Here is a 15,264-nt window from a genome sequence, read left to right as displayed (position 1 = left end):
GACATGAACGTGGACATTATAGTGATTTATTATGACCATCAAGTGGCAATGGACCCTTTTAAAGAGACTGGTTTCTGTATATCAAACTGACTGCGCGTTTAAACCGCAAAATTGCGTCAATGTCTGGGCGTGCCCAGTGGTCGGGTTTTAATCACAATGGAATGTGTGCCGCATGTCCAGTGGAGCCAAGCCATACATTAAGTAGCGCTATGCCATGGCGCATGCCCAGTTGTCTGTATTGCTAACAGTACTGTTGAATTTTCACACTAGAGCCATTCTGCACTGTCCGAGACTTACCGCACAGTATACACAATAGTAAATTCATGACTTCATAAGGTGCTACAGTAGTGGACTAACAGCAGTTTGTAGGGCAGATGCAGATGCAGAGCGCAAACTTGCGTCAATGAAAATGCTGTCCTAGACTTGGAAACTTTAGTAATTTAATATGTTTAGTAACTGATAGTTGACTGTGTATAAGAGAGGGGTCTCTATAGTACAAACTGACTCCGCGTTTAAACCACAAAATTGCGTCAATGTCAGCACAGTTTGCATTGTGGTAACTTATAGCCAGTTCTGATGGGTTACGGTACAAATAGGATCTCTGGCGCGTGCCCAGTGGCGGGGTTGCAATGCATTGCCAGTGGTGCTGCGCCATAGCCATACCCTTGTAGCGCTATGGCTATGTACTGTACGCCATGGCGTACAGTATGGAATATCATACTGTACAGTAGCGGGTCATGATTCACACACAGTGAAAGTGTGTTATTATTATGGTAAGGTGAGGCTCTTGCTTGCTTTGGGGGAAGGGACCAGATGCGCACTGTGTATGACTCTCGGCCCCACTGGGCATGCGCCAGAAATCCCATCGCAACCCTCCTACTGGGCATGCGCCCGCCAGAGATGGAAATGCAACAGCATACAATACTGTACCGACTGCAGTAATACAGCCAACTGCGCATGCTCAGTGATAGCATAGCGCTACATGGCGTATGGCTTGGCGCCACAGATCCCATTGTACCCCCCTCCATTTCTAATCCATCGCAGATGGCTGACAGCCACCATAGCGCCAACCGTGTAATACAGAGAGCTCTCTCTCATACAGATCCCACTACTACCGTACTTAGTGTGCAAGGTTGGAGCAGCATCACCAATGTCATAAGTTTGCGATGCAACGCTATTTTGCGCTTCAAATGCACTGTCAGCTTTGAACACAGAGCGCTCTCTCACAGACGGAAACTACTCTCAGACACAGTCCAAGGGACGTAGCCATAGTGCACAAGGCTGAGACCGCATATGCGTTGTCGCATTTTTGCGTTTTGGGCGCACAGTTTGTGATACAGAGGCCTGTCTCTCATTCTAGACAATAGATTCACTAGCAGTTTCTGCAGTTATAAAATCACTATTCTGTGGTGCTAAATTCAACGGCACCGTCAGTTTTTAATATTCAGTACAGGCACATTCATAGCGGCACACTAGTTGTCCTAGCAGACGGGGGATGGTGTCCTTGGCAATGGTGACAATTCGTAGCATTTTTCAGGACACTAGGGCAGAGCTGACTGCTTACAGTAAATGGATTAACAAAGCTTCCTTTATTATGGTAAGGTGAGGCTCTTGCTTGCTTTGGGGGAAGGGACCTGATGCGCACTGTGTATGACTCTCGGCCCCACTGGGCATGCGCCAGAAATCCCATCGCAACCCTCCTACTGGGCATGCGCCCGCCAGAGATGGAAATGCAACAGAATACAATACTGTACCGACTGCAGTAATACAGCCAACTGCGCATGCTCAGTGATAGCATAGCGCTACATGGCGTATGGCTTGGCGCCACAGATCCCATTGTACCCCCCTCCATTTCTAATCCATCGCAGATGGCTGACAGCCACCATAGCGCCAACCGTGTAATACAGAGAGCTCTCTCTCATACAGATCCCACTGCTACCGTACTTAGTGTGCAAGGTTGGAGCAGCATCACCAATGTCATAAGTTTGCGATGCAACACTATTTTGCGCTTCAAATGCACTGTCAGCTTTGAACACAGAGCGCTCTCTCACAGACGGAAACCACTCTCAGACACAGTCCAAGGGACGTAGCCATAGTGCACAAGGCTGAGACCGCATATGAGTTGTCGCATGTTTGCGTTTTGCGTTTTGGGTGCACAGTTTGTGATGCAGAGCCCTGTCTCTCATTCTAGACAGTAGATTCACTAGCAGTTTCTGCAGTTACAGTATGAAATCACTATTCATTGAAATACAGAGCCCTCTCTTGGCACTACAGATCCCATTGTAAACCCTCCACTGGGCATGCGCATGAAATCCCATTGCAACCCCTCAAAGCAGACAGCCACCACAGCGCAGACATTGATGAAAGTTTTGCACTATTGAAACACACAATCTGTTTGTAATGTCTTACTTTTAAGCAGCCTTTTAAACAACAACACTACAGTATTACAGTACAGTACAACACTACTAAAGTAGTTTCACTATAATGTCCAGAGCAGAAAGTGACAATAAAAAAAAATATACGGTACGGTATATTCTTTTCCAAGGATCGAACATGGGACCATAATTCTACCAAAGTGATCACCTAACCACTAGCCCACACGAAAGCTACAGTGAACCACAGAGAGTGGCCTCATCCTTGTGCACTCCTCCCGCTGCTGTTTTTTAATAAAAAAAAAAAAAAATTGTCATACTGTAATGCATCCCATATCAGTGAAAGCTGTGCGTGCATCTCATTAATCTACAGTATCGGTTATACCGTGACAACAACTCGGGCAACTTCTCTACTATTCAGTTACTGCACCGTACCGTATGTACAATACAGTATGCGCTATCTCTCACGCCACGCATGGCGCGCCACACACCACGCCATGAGTCGCGCCACAAAGAAAGTTTAGTAGTGAAAAAAGTCATTACGTGTAATACAACATTTTGCCCACCAGATGTCACTTTTCCTAAACTACATAGCGCATGCGTCTGATTTCATTACGTGTAATACAACATTTTGCCCACCAGGTGTCACTTTTCCTAAACTACATAGCGCATGCGTGTGATTTCATTACGTGTAATACAACATTTTGCCCACCAGGTGTCACTTTTCCTAAACTACATAGCGCATGCATGTGATTTCCAATGTACCGTACGGTATGTTCTGTATCACTGCCCGATGATTGTTTGTCAGAAGCGGTGATTCGGTACACTATACAGTATTACAACGTTTTTCACATGGAATCAGGAATGTACGGTATAATAAAGCGGTAGAAGAATGTCTAATCCAGTTTGAAATCATTAAGCTCTGTATTATCCACTGACTGTGCGGTTGAAATCATACTGTGTTTGCGCAAATGTAAATATTGTCGGCACTGTCCCAGACTTAGACTTTAGACTTTACAAACGACAGAACTCTAGTAATGGGTGAAGCGTGTGGCCTAGCGGTCTAATGCCTAGTCTCACTGCTTCTCCCCTCTTCTTGTTCCGTGGGTTCGAGACCTTGAAAATACAGTATGTTTTTTTAATTTATTTTTAAAATCTTCACTTAAAATATTCAGTATTCAATACAGTACATGTGGAGCGCATGCCTGCCCAGTGCTTCGGGAGTCAAACAGCGAAAATAGGATTTTTATTATTGTACATACAGTACTGTACCTTAGAACGCAAACTTGCGTCAATGCCGGCGCTGACATGAACGTGGACATTATAGTGATTTATTATGACCATCAAGTGGCAATGGACCCTTTTAAAGAGACTGGTTTCTGTATATCAAACTGACTGCGCGTTTAAACCGCAAAATTGAGTCAATGTCTGGGCGTGCCCAGTGGTCGGGTTTTAATCACAATGGAATGTGTGCCGCATGTCCAGTGGAGCCAAGTCATACATTAAGTAGCGCTATGCCATGGCGCATGCCCAGTTGTCTGTATTGCTAACAGTACTGTTGAATTTTCACACTAGAGCCATTCTGCACTGTCCGAGACTTACCGCACAGTATACACAATAGTAAAATCATGACTTCATAAGGTGCTACAGTAGTGGACTAACAGCAGTTTGTAGGGCAGATGCAGAGCGCAAACTTGCGTCAATGAAAATGCTGTCCTAGACTTGGAAACTTTAGTAATTTAATATGTTTAGTAACTGATAGTTGACTGTGTATAAGAGAGGGGTCTCTATAGTACAAACTGACTCCGCGTTTAAACCGCAAAATTGCGTCAATGTCAGCACAGTTTGCATTGTGGTAACTTATAGCCAGTTCTGATGGGTTACGGTACAAATAGGATCTCTGGCGCGTGCCCAGTGGCGGGGTTGCAATGCATTGCCAGTGGTGCTGCGCCATAGCCATACCCTTGTAGCGCTATGGCTATGTACTGTACGCCATGGCGTACAGTATGGAATATCATACTGTACAGTAGCGGGTCATGATTCACACACAGTGAAAGTGTGTTATTATTATGGTAAGGTGAGGCTCTTGCTTGCTTTGGGGGAAGGGACCTGATGCGCACTGTGTATGACTCTCGGCCCCACTGGGCATGCGCCAGAAATCCCATCGCAACCCTCCTACTGGGCATGCGCCCGCCAGAGATGGAAATGCAACAGCATACAATACTGTACCGACTGCAGTAATACAGCCAACTGCGCATGCTCAGTGATAGCATAGCGCTACATGGAGTATGGCTTGGCGCCACAGATCCCATTGTACCCCCCTCCATTTCTAATCCATCGCAGATGGCTGACAGCCACCATAGCGCCAACCGTGTAATACAGAGAGCTCTCTCTCATACAGATCCCACTACTACCGTACTTAGTGTGCAAGGTTGGAGCAGCATCACCAATGTCATAAGTTTGCGATGCAACGCTATTTTGCGCTTCAAACGCAGTCAGCTTTGAACACAGAGCGCTCTCTCACAGACGGAAACTACTCTCAGACACAGTCCAAGGGACGTAGCCATAGTGCACAAGGCTGAGACCGCATATGCGTTGTCGCATGTTTGCGTTTTGCGTTTTGGGCGCACAGTTTGTGATACAGAGGCCTGTCTCTCATTCTAGACAATAGATTCACTAGCAGTTTCTGCAGTTACAGTATGAAATCACTATTCATTGAAATACAGAGCCCTCTCTTGGCACTACAGATCCCATTGTAAACCCTCCACTGGGCATGCGCGACTCAGAGGCCTGCACGCCACGCCACAAGTCCATGGCGCGACTCACGCCACGCCATGAGTAACAAAATAGCTGGGCAGATCTGTATATGCAAAGGATTCCACTTAATCAGAGGAGAGGAGGTTGACAAAGAGTAAGGGTTTGTCAAGGTTTGCATTGAAAAATTAAATTTTATTTTTAAAACAACCATAGCAAGTGAGGGAATGGTCCAGTTTTTGGCATGGGCAGCTCAGGTTGCTATAAAAAAAAATGATAATTTTCAATTTTACATACTTAACAATATATATCTCATTTCAGGGTAAAGAAGTCTTGGTTTGAAAGAAAAATATATACCTGGGATCCATGTTTTAAGTTTCCCAGCAGAATGATTGGTACTACTGTCCTGTCGCTGTTCTGCCTATACATTGTAAGTTACAGGTTGGTTTTGCATTATACAAAATTGGCGCTTTAAATCTTCCAGCTAAATTACAAAAACTTCTGCACTTGGAAAATCTCTCCCTCTATTACATCTAGGCCTATAAAATAACATTGACAGAATATTCATATTTTGGCCTCTATTCACCACCACAATGGCTTTGAAATGAAACAAACAAGATGTGCTTTAACTGAAGACTTTCAGATTTAATTTGAGGGCAATTACATCCAAATCAGGTGAACGGTGTAGGAATTACGACGGTTTCTATATGGGCCTCCCACTTTTTAAGGGGCCAAAAGTAATGGGACAAACTAAACAATCCTAAATCTAACTTTCACTTTTTAATTCTTTGTTGCAAATCCTTTGCAGGCAATTACAGCCTGAAGTCTGGAACGCATAGACATCACCAGACGCTGGGTTTCATCCCTGGTGATGCTCTGCCAGGCCTCTACTGCAAATGTCTTCAGTTCCTGCTTGTTCTTGGGGCATTTTCCCTTCAGTTTTGTCTTCATCAAGTGAAATGTATGCTCAAACGGATTCAGGTCAGGGGATTGACTTGGCCATTGCATAACATTCCACTTTTTAGCCTTAAAATACTCTTTGGTTGCTTTTGCAGTATGCTTCGGGTCATTGTCCATCTGCACTGTGAAGCGCTGTCCAATGAGTTGTGAAGCATTTGACTGAATATGAGCATATAATATTGCCCGAAACACTTCAGAATTAATTCTGCTGCTTTTGTCAGTCACATCATCAATAAATACAAGGGAACCAGTTCCATTGGCAGCCATACATGCCCACGCCATGACACTGCCACCACCATGCTTCACTGATGAGGTGGTATGTATTGGATCATGAGCAGTTCCTTTCCTTCTCCATACTCATCTCTTCCCATCACTCTGGTTCAAGTTGATCTTTGTCTTTGTTCCAGAACTGTAATGGCTTTTTTAGATGTTGTTTGGCAAACTCTAATCTGGTCTTCCTGTTTTTGTGGCTCACCAATGGTTTACATATTGTGGTGAACCCTCTATATTCACTCTTGTGAAGTCTTCTCTTGATTGTTGACTGACACATATACACCTACCTCCTGGAGAGTGTTCTTGATTTGGCCAACTGTTGTGAAGGGGTTTTTCTTCACCAGGGAAATAATTCTTCTGTCATCCACCACAGTTGTTTTCCGTTGTCTTCCAGGTCTTTTGGTGTTGCTGAGCTCTCCGGTGCATTCTTTCTTTTTAAGAATGTTCCAAACAGTTGATTTAGCCACACCTAATGTTTTTGCTATCTCTCTGATGGGTTTGTTTTGATTTTTCAGCCTAATGATGGCTTGCTTCACTGATAGTGACAGCTCTTTGGATCTCATATTGAGAGTCGACAGCAACTGATTCCAATGCAAATGTCACACCTAGAATCAACTCCAGACCTTTTACCTGCTTAATTGATAATGAAATAACGAGGGAATAGCCCACACCTGTCCATGAAATAGCTTTTGAGTTGATAGTACCATTACTTTTGTCCCCTTAAAAAGTGGGAGGCACATATAGAAACCGTTGTAGTTCCTACACCGTTCACCTGATTTGGATGTAATTATCCTCAAATTAAATCTGAAACTCTGCAGTTAAAGCACATCTTGTTTGTTTCATTTCAAAGCCATTGTGGTGGTGAATAGAGGCCAAAATATGAAAATTCTGTCAATGTCCCAATATTTATGCACCTGACTATATATATACATATATATATATATATATATATATACATATACATATATATATATATATATATATACATATATATATATATATATATATGACACACCTTCCCATCAGACATACCATGCTCCTACACCACTAATATAATATTGTGTAGGTTTCTCTCATCCTGCCAAAATAGCTCTGACCTGACGAGTCAAGAACTCCACAAGACCTCTGGAGGTGTCCTGTGGTTTCTGGCACAGGGACGTTAGCAGCAGTTCCTTTAAATCCTGTAAATTGCGAGGTGGGGCCTCCATGACTCGGCAAATCACACAGGTGCTCAATCGGATTGGGATCTCGGGAGTTTTTAGTCTACTCGTCATGTTCCTCAAACCATTCCTAAACAGGTTTTGCAGTGTGGCAGGGTACATTATCCTGCTGAAAGAGGCCACTGCCATCAGTGAATACCGTTGCCATGAAGGGGTGTATGTGGTTTTCAGCAATGTTTGGGTGGGTGGCACATATCAAATAATATCCACATGAATGCCAGGACCCAAGGCTTCCCAGCAGAACAATGCCCAAAGCATCACACTGCCTCCCCTGATTGCCTTCTTCCTATAGTGCATCCGGTACCATCTCTTCTCCAGGTAAACGATGCAAATGCACCCAGACATCTACATCATGTAAAACAAAATGTTATTCATCAGACCAGGCCACCTTCTTCCATCGCTCCATGGTCCAATTCTGATGCTTACGTGCCCATTGTAGGCACTTTCGGCGGGGGACATGGGTCAGCATGGGCACTCTGAACGGTCTGCATCTACACAGCCCCATATGCAGCAGTGATGCACTGTGCGTGCTGACACCTTTCATTGGTCCATATGTGCTAGCCTTCATTCCCCACGGTCTGCTTGTTTGGCGCCCGTGATGCTGTTGCCAGTTCAACGGTTGTTCGTCCTTGGACTACTTTTAATAGGTACTAACCACTGCTTACTGGGAATACCCCACAAATCCTGTCGTTTTGGAGATGCTCTGACCTGTCATCTAGCCATCACAATATGGCTCTTGTCAAAGTTGCTCAGGTCCCTACACTTGTCCATTTTTCCTGCTTACAAAACTTCAACTTTAAGAACTGAGAATTAATTTACTGCCTAATAGATCCCATTCCTTGACAGATGCCACTGTAACGAGATAATCAATGTTATTCACTTCACCTGTCAGTAGTTTTTATGCTATGGCTGATCGGTATAAATATATATATGGTCAAATTTCAGCTATATTTTCTCACTTTATGATTTATTCCACAGTTTGTTATTTTGGAATATAGTGTTTTTGCCACTCTTACACAACTGCTTGATCAGTGGGAAGAACAAATGGTGCTGATGGCACCTGATGTGACATGGGAAGGATATAACCAAACCGTTGCCTCATTTAAGGAGTTTAATGATACCGTTGTGGGTAAGCAGTTCTTTAAAAACATTTTTGTTAAACAAATGATTTTTTTAGAATAGACTTTGTAGGTAGACAAACCATTGATAAGTGGATCACATAGGCCAAATAGCAGATCATCATCTTACTGTATACTAACTCTAACCACTCACTGGTCTGTGTGGCCATTATGCTGGAGCGCAGAGTAACAGGATAACTGACGATTTTGCAACCTCATCTAGATGTTTGGTGCCCAGGCCAAACTGCCAGATTATTTCCAGCTTTGTTAAGACCTGTTCCTGCTTTCAGATGATGAATGCACATGCTTCTACTTTTCAGATGCTAATTATTTTTAGCTTATACGTTATAGGTAATCACTTGTATACATTACAAAGTAATTTCTATGTTTGGTTGAATTACCAGTTGCTAGATTTACATTACTTAGGAAATAAGCATAAGCACATGTGAGTGAGCTTGGATATACAATTCTGACAAGCCACCCTCAGTCAGACGTTACCATACCACCAGGGAGAATGTACCAGAAGGCTCTAAGGGTTTTATTTACGGAAGTGCAAGTTTTTGGAAGTGGGCAACATCTCCACTTCTAAAAACCCACACTTTAGTAAATATACCCCTAAGAGTACAATTTATTAAAAAGAGTTAACAATGCATGTAAAGTAAAAAAATAACACTTAACTCTAAGACTGGATACTTAGCGTCTTTAGTAAAGACTGTGGCACCCTCTAAAGGCCCTACACATGGAACACTATAGCTGACAATCAGGCACATTGAAACGATAAAACAGCTATATCGTTCCTTGTGTATGCACGATATCGTGCATGGCTCACTCCTGTGGGGTCGTCCATCGCTTCGCCAGATATTTCTGCATGTTCAAAACATCTGGCAAATCGTCTGACAATACCATGCAGCTCTATGGGGGGCATATCAGGCGGTCGGGCACCAGATCGCCCTTTGTGTAGGGACTGCTCGATATGTCGGCCCTTGGATCGTCAGTCGCATGAGTGGCTACACATCGTACCGTGTGTAGCCACCTTAAGGCTGCACATGCAGTCATTTACTTATCATGTATGGCTAATTCCAGAAAGGACAACTGGTGGGCTATATTACCTATGCATTTCACCAACAATATGAAATATTATTAAGTGCAATTTTCTTTTACATTTTAATTGTTCAAAATGTTTACTAGATACATTCTAATAGAGTGAGATCAAGTACATGTACTGCAGATTTTAACTGAGTTGCATAGATAGCATTTGTGCTATTCCATTCAAACCTAATGTATTTGGTCACATCTGTGAGGAGCCGTCATAAGCAGAAGACCTGACACTTGAAGATGAAGATACTTCAGCACAGGTGCTAAAGAGCATCTTGAAATGCTAATACATAAGACAAGAGTTATATTTGCTCATTTAACGCATAAAGGGCCTGATTCAGAGCCGGACGCAATTAGCGCTCGCTCGTCCAGAAAATAGGGGTGGCTATTCAAATGAACCATTCGCTCTTTGCGGTCTGTTCACACCTCTAGGTCTGAACGAGCGAACAAAACTTGCGGTCGTTTTTTGGATAAATATGCACCCTGGCCGCTCGCATCCTACGTCATGTCCGCTATTTATTAAATTAATCGAGTACATCGACCAGGGTATGAACTGCTCGCTATTCTTGTGGTTGGTTTTTGCTACCACAATCTTGCAAGCAGTTCTGGCTATAAAATAACCCAGTGACGTAGTCAATGACGCTGCTGTTTTAATTATGCACACCCATAAAACGCCCGTTTTGACTTTTAAGCACGCCTGTGTTCGGATCTCCACTCCCCGTTTTCAAGCACCTTCCCCTGTTACCACCCACATACGCCTCTTTCTGTCACTCAAATTATCAGGCATTCGCTATTTTGCGAGCACATGAATTTCGAACGCACTGACTGGTTCGCGCATGCGTATAATGATCCGTACGCATGCGCAGTTGGGAAAACATCGCTCGGAGCAAACGAGCGGCCGCTTACGAGCGGCTCTGAATCAGGCCCAAAGTCCGCCAAAGTAGAAGCAGCAGACTAATATATGAGAGCTGTACATGGTAGGATTAAGACCTATGACATTTCAGACTGTACTGTACATATTACACAGTGCTTTACATGTAATAATTGTTCATTTCATTTGTATTGATTTGCTTTGCTGTTTTTACAATTTTTCAGGTGTTTGGTTTTTCACTACTTTCTTTGCAAGTGCAGTTACTGTCTCATACATCTTTCACATATTAGTTTGCTACAGGTAAGAGATTGTTGATGCAAATGTATCCTTTTATTTTATGCCCTCATGAAAAATTATAATTAAATTTTTGCTTAAAAGGAGCGAAGCAATGATATCTCATTATCTTTATGTGTACCTGGGTAAATTGTTATTGTTACTTCTTAGTGGAAGCAGAGAAAATTAATTATTCCCTATTTTTTTGGAAATGATGTGTGTGCAGGTCCAGAGTTATATAGGCACACAGCAGCAGATGACTCAAACTATGAACAGCTCAGTTAATTGAAGCATAGCAGGTACAGTTGTGCTCACTGTTACATGTACACTGGTAATGGAACCATGGAGATCTAATCAACAGTCCTTGGATACACGGACAAGAAAAGAGATATTGTTATTGTTGATTTTTAAAGCACCACAGTGCTTCACACTGCTGGATAATGTAAAAAGCAGGTCAGACTCAAAACTGGGGCATACAAGATATATAAAATAAATGCCATGTGATAGATGCCTAGAATTGTGTACGACCCCCTCTAGCCCGGCGAAGTGCAGCATCTTGATGTGGCATAAATTCCACAAGTAGACGAAAGATCTCTGGAGAGATGTTGACCCATGCCACCTGGATAGCTTCCCACAGCTACCTGATATTTGTAGGTGTATGATCTTGGGTGCGAATGGACCTCTCTACCATGTTCCATAAATGCTCGATTGGATTTATGTTGGGCAAACGTGGTGGCCACACCATTTGTTGGAACTCTCCAGAATGCTCCTCAGACCAATTATGGACAACTTCCGACCAATTACATGGTGCATTATGCTGCTGGAATATTCCATCATGTGGGGGTACATGCAAATGGTTATCAAGCGATGCAACATAGCAGTTACCGGTCAATGATGTGTTCAGACAGACCAGCGGACCCAACTCATGCCATGTGAACACACCCCACACCATTATGGAACACCACCAGCCTGCATTGTGCCTTGTTGACAACTGGGGCCCCTGGCTTCATGGGGTCTGTGCTACACCCAAGCCGTACCATCAGTCCAAAACAAATGGAACCGTGACTCATCAGACCATACAACATGTTTCCAGTCCTTTAGGGTCCAGTTAGCAATTTCACAAGCCTTGGTGAGGTGCTATGTCCATTGTCGTATTGTTAACAGGGGCACTCAGGTGGATCTTCTGCTCCCATATTCCTGGAAGCTAAAGAAAGCTGCACTGACCTGATGGATATACATCTGGTACCTCTTGCATTGTAAGTGGATGTGATTTGAGCCAGTGTCACTTGCATGTTACCACGGACAATTCTGGCCAGACGCCACTGATCATGGTCACTAAGCATCCATGGTCGGTCACTGTGCTGTCCACTGTAGGTGGTAATGCCTTCCATGAGATGTTACTGGTACACACATGACCCCGTAGAACGAGGAATGTTGAATGTCTGCACCACTTTGGAAATGGAATGTCCAAATCGTTGGGCACTCACTATCATGCACCATTCGAACTCCGATAATTCATGTTGCCTTGCCATGAACAACCTAGCTGGTTTTCAAACTGACTCACCAGATCTCAGATTATGACTGAGGTCACAGTATGGTGACACCACCTACAATTACTGTTCCTTTACATACTGTTATCCCATGACTTTTGGCACTTCAGTTTATATAGTTAGGCTTGCCATATCATCCCTTTAATTATGGATACATATGATTACACAGATTCTGTGGCTGGCTGACTTCAAGTCTCCATTTCACTTATTTTTAATCAGTCACAGAACCTGTGTAATTCACGTATGTCCCGAATTAAAGGGTTGATATGGCAAGCCTAATAAAGGGTAAAATGGACATGAGGTGGGTTGTAATGGTAGGCATGAAACTATGGTAGTTATGGGGTTGCTAATCTAAGCACAGGGTTTTACGTGGTGGGAGCTGCATTGTTGATCTGGACAGAAAACTGTAATGACTAGTATATGTTGAAAGTGGGAATACAGTTGTTACAGTATACTGACGTCAAATGGGAATGTTTACATATATGTAACTGGAAATTAATTCATAACCACTTTATTTCCTGGTTTATGAGACATCACAACACTTCATTCTGAAGGAAAAACCTCCCTAATTGTATCACATGAGGATCATATATGCATAGCATTCTGCCTAAAGCACAGATACCAGTGCTAGAACTCAGCAGAACAAAGATCTTTGTTCTTGTGCATTATGAGACTGTGCACTAAGATGCAGATCAACGTAAGAATAATAATATTGGGTTGCTTTGAAGCTGGACAAACCATGTTTGTTGCAGCAGTTTGTTTAAATTTTCCCTCAGATCACGGCATATAAAAGTGACCAATAATGCCCCAGATAAAGGATTTAAAGGCCCAAGTTGAAGCTCACTTTGTACAAACTTGTTAGTGCTGACATGATTTCAACTCTGTATAGATGCCAGTGGCCACTCTCCATGTCTCCCGAGTCCTCCTTACTTGGCTCAATACAGCGATAGTTCCTATTGCTTGCCTCTAACAGGCCACTGAAGGGATGATGTGTAATGATGGTTATTGTAGAACATTACTAGTAGTACAATGTATCAGCCAATAAGATTTCAGAGCTGCCTTTAATCTTTCTCATTGTTTACTTCATTTTATAAATAACATTTGTTTAGGGTAAGTTAGCTGTTCATCAATGTGGCTACTTAACTAATAATCCTTTGGTATTATATATTTATAGAAAACACATGAGGAGACTCTGGATTGGGGAAAAAGGTTTCCTTCCTATAAAATATCACAAGCCTTCATCCTCCCAATGTGTGGTAAGTTTCTTCTTCTGAACATTTTTCAACCCTGAACACATTTTGTGTCAAATGTTCATTGAAACCCCAGACCGTATCACTACATACATATATCATACTGCGGCCAGGTGGATGAATCAGCAGTGGTATACCTGGCAGAATAGGTAGTACCAGGTGTGGCTGTAAGCGTCAAGGTACATCCAACTGCTGCCCAGTCTTCCAACAGCATTGTGATAAATGATGTGGCATTAAGGTATATTTACTAAAGATTATCTTTTCAAAATTGGCAATTCTCTGCAGCTTTGAGGGCTGGATTTAATAGGGCAATAGTGATACAGGCAATACAAGTCTGATTTATGTGTGTATTAGTATTGTACTTTTGAATCCAGCATTCAAAACCGCTGAAGATTGGTGATCTTTTGTAAATATGCCCCTAAGGTGTTTACTGCCCCTTTAAGCAAAGGACCCAGAACAAGGGATGCCAAGCCATTCAAGGGAAATGAAAATCCCTGGGTAAACGTATTATTGTGCAGTACAACTAATAATTTCTGTCATTTTAAAATTATTTTACACAGTTCCCTATATATTTAAACTTTAAAAATAATAGCGTTTGCAATATTTAAAAGGAGGTGTGTTATTAATTAAAAACTGAACAGTCACAAAACTGATTCACAGACACAGAGCCTGATTTAGAGATGTACGTTCATCCTATGATGAACGTACATCTCCGATGGTTATGGGTCTGCGCCTGCTCAGGACCTGCTCTGCACATGTGCAGAATGGGAGCCTCCAATTACGCTTGCAGACCCCCCCCAAGCCACAGCGTAATTGACATGCTCCAGCGTTTGGGGGATGGAGTGGGGGCATGTCTCACCATTACCAAAACCAAAGGTTGTCAGGGCGAGGACAGGGTCTGCGTCGGTGGACACAGATTCCTGGCCTCTGAAGTGACCGGCACCAAGTCAGGCTGTAGGAATCTTCAGCTGACGCTGCCTGACCACATGAGCAACCGGTCGCGATGGTGCCTGAGGTGTCTGACACCTCCAGCTGCATTTTCATTAAGATTGACAGAATTGCAAAGCTGCTTGTGTGTGGCTATACAATTCTGTCCATCTCTGAATCAGGCCCTTAGTATGGATCATGTCAGAAAAGGGCACATAAATCATCCTGAAGTTATTCTTTAGTATTGTGGTTCAGTGGCAGAATATCAAAAGAAGCTGACTTTTGCATTGTGCTATTACTATTGCTGGCCACACACAAGGCAATATTTCAGGCAATATCAGTAATATTTCTGGCAACGTCACCACGTGACCAATATAGCCAATTCTATCAAGATTAGTGTGCCCACTATTGGCCATTTTGGCATACTTGCCGACAATTTACCATTCCTCCCCGGGAGAAGCCTGGGTAGGTGAAGCAGGTAGGCGGAGTTGGGAGCGGGGCCGGCCAGATTCTGTCACTAAGCCCCGCCCTCTCGCGGGAATTCAGTGTGATTGTGCATATTTAAACTAGGGGACGGGGCTAAATAATACGAGATCTCATG

General features: G+C 43.1%; 1 protein-coding gene across 1 annotated transcript in view; it reads left to right on the top strand.

The window, feature by feature from the left end:
- Positions 1 to 15,264, top strand: part of LOC148454030 (stimulated by retinoic acid gene 6 protein-like) — a 114,234-nt gene that overhangs the window by 40,234 nt on the left and 58,736 nt on the right. Inside the window, exons 9-12 of the mRNA XM_088461279.1 lie at positions 5,448 to 5,556; positions 8,558 to 8,708; positions 10,888 to 10,963; positions 13,661 to 13,742. Coding sequence (XP_088317405.1) covers positions 5,448 to 5,556; positions 8,558 to 8,708; positions 10,888 to 10,963; positions 13,661 to 13,742 — 418 coding nt within the window. The remainder of the gene's footprint in view (positions 1 to 5,447; positions 5,557 to 8,557; positions 8,709 to 10,887; positions 10,964 to 13,660; positions 13,743 to 15,264) is intronic.

The sequence above is a fragment of the Taudactylus pleione genome, unplaced genomic scaffold (assembly GCF_031769625.1).
Source record: "Taudactylus pleione unplaced genomic scaffold, aTauple2 ptg001032l, whole genome shotgun sequence".
Taxonomy (NCBI): domain Eukaryota; kingdom Metazoa; phylum Chordata; class Amphibia; order Anura; family Myobatrachidae; genus Taudactylus; species Taudactylus pleione.
This window is presented reverse-complemented; position numbering and strand designations above follow the sequence as displayed.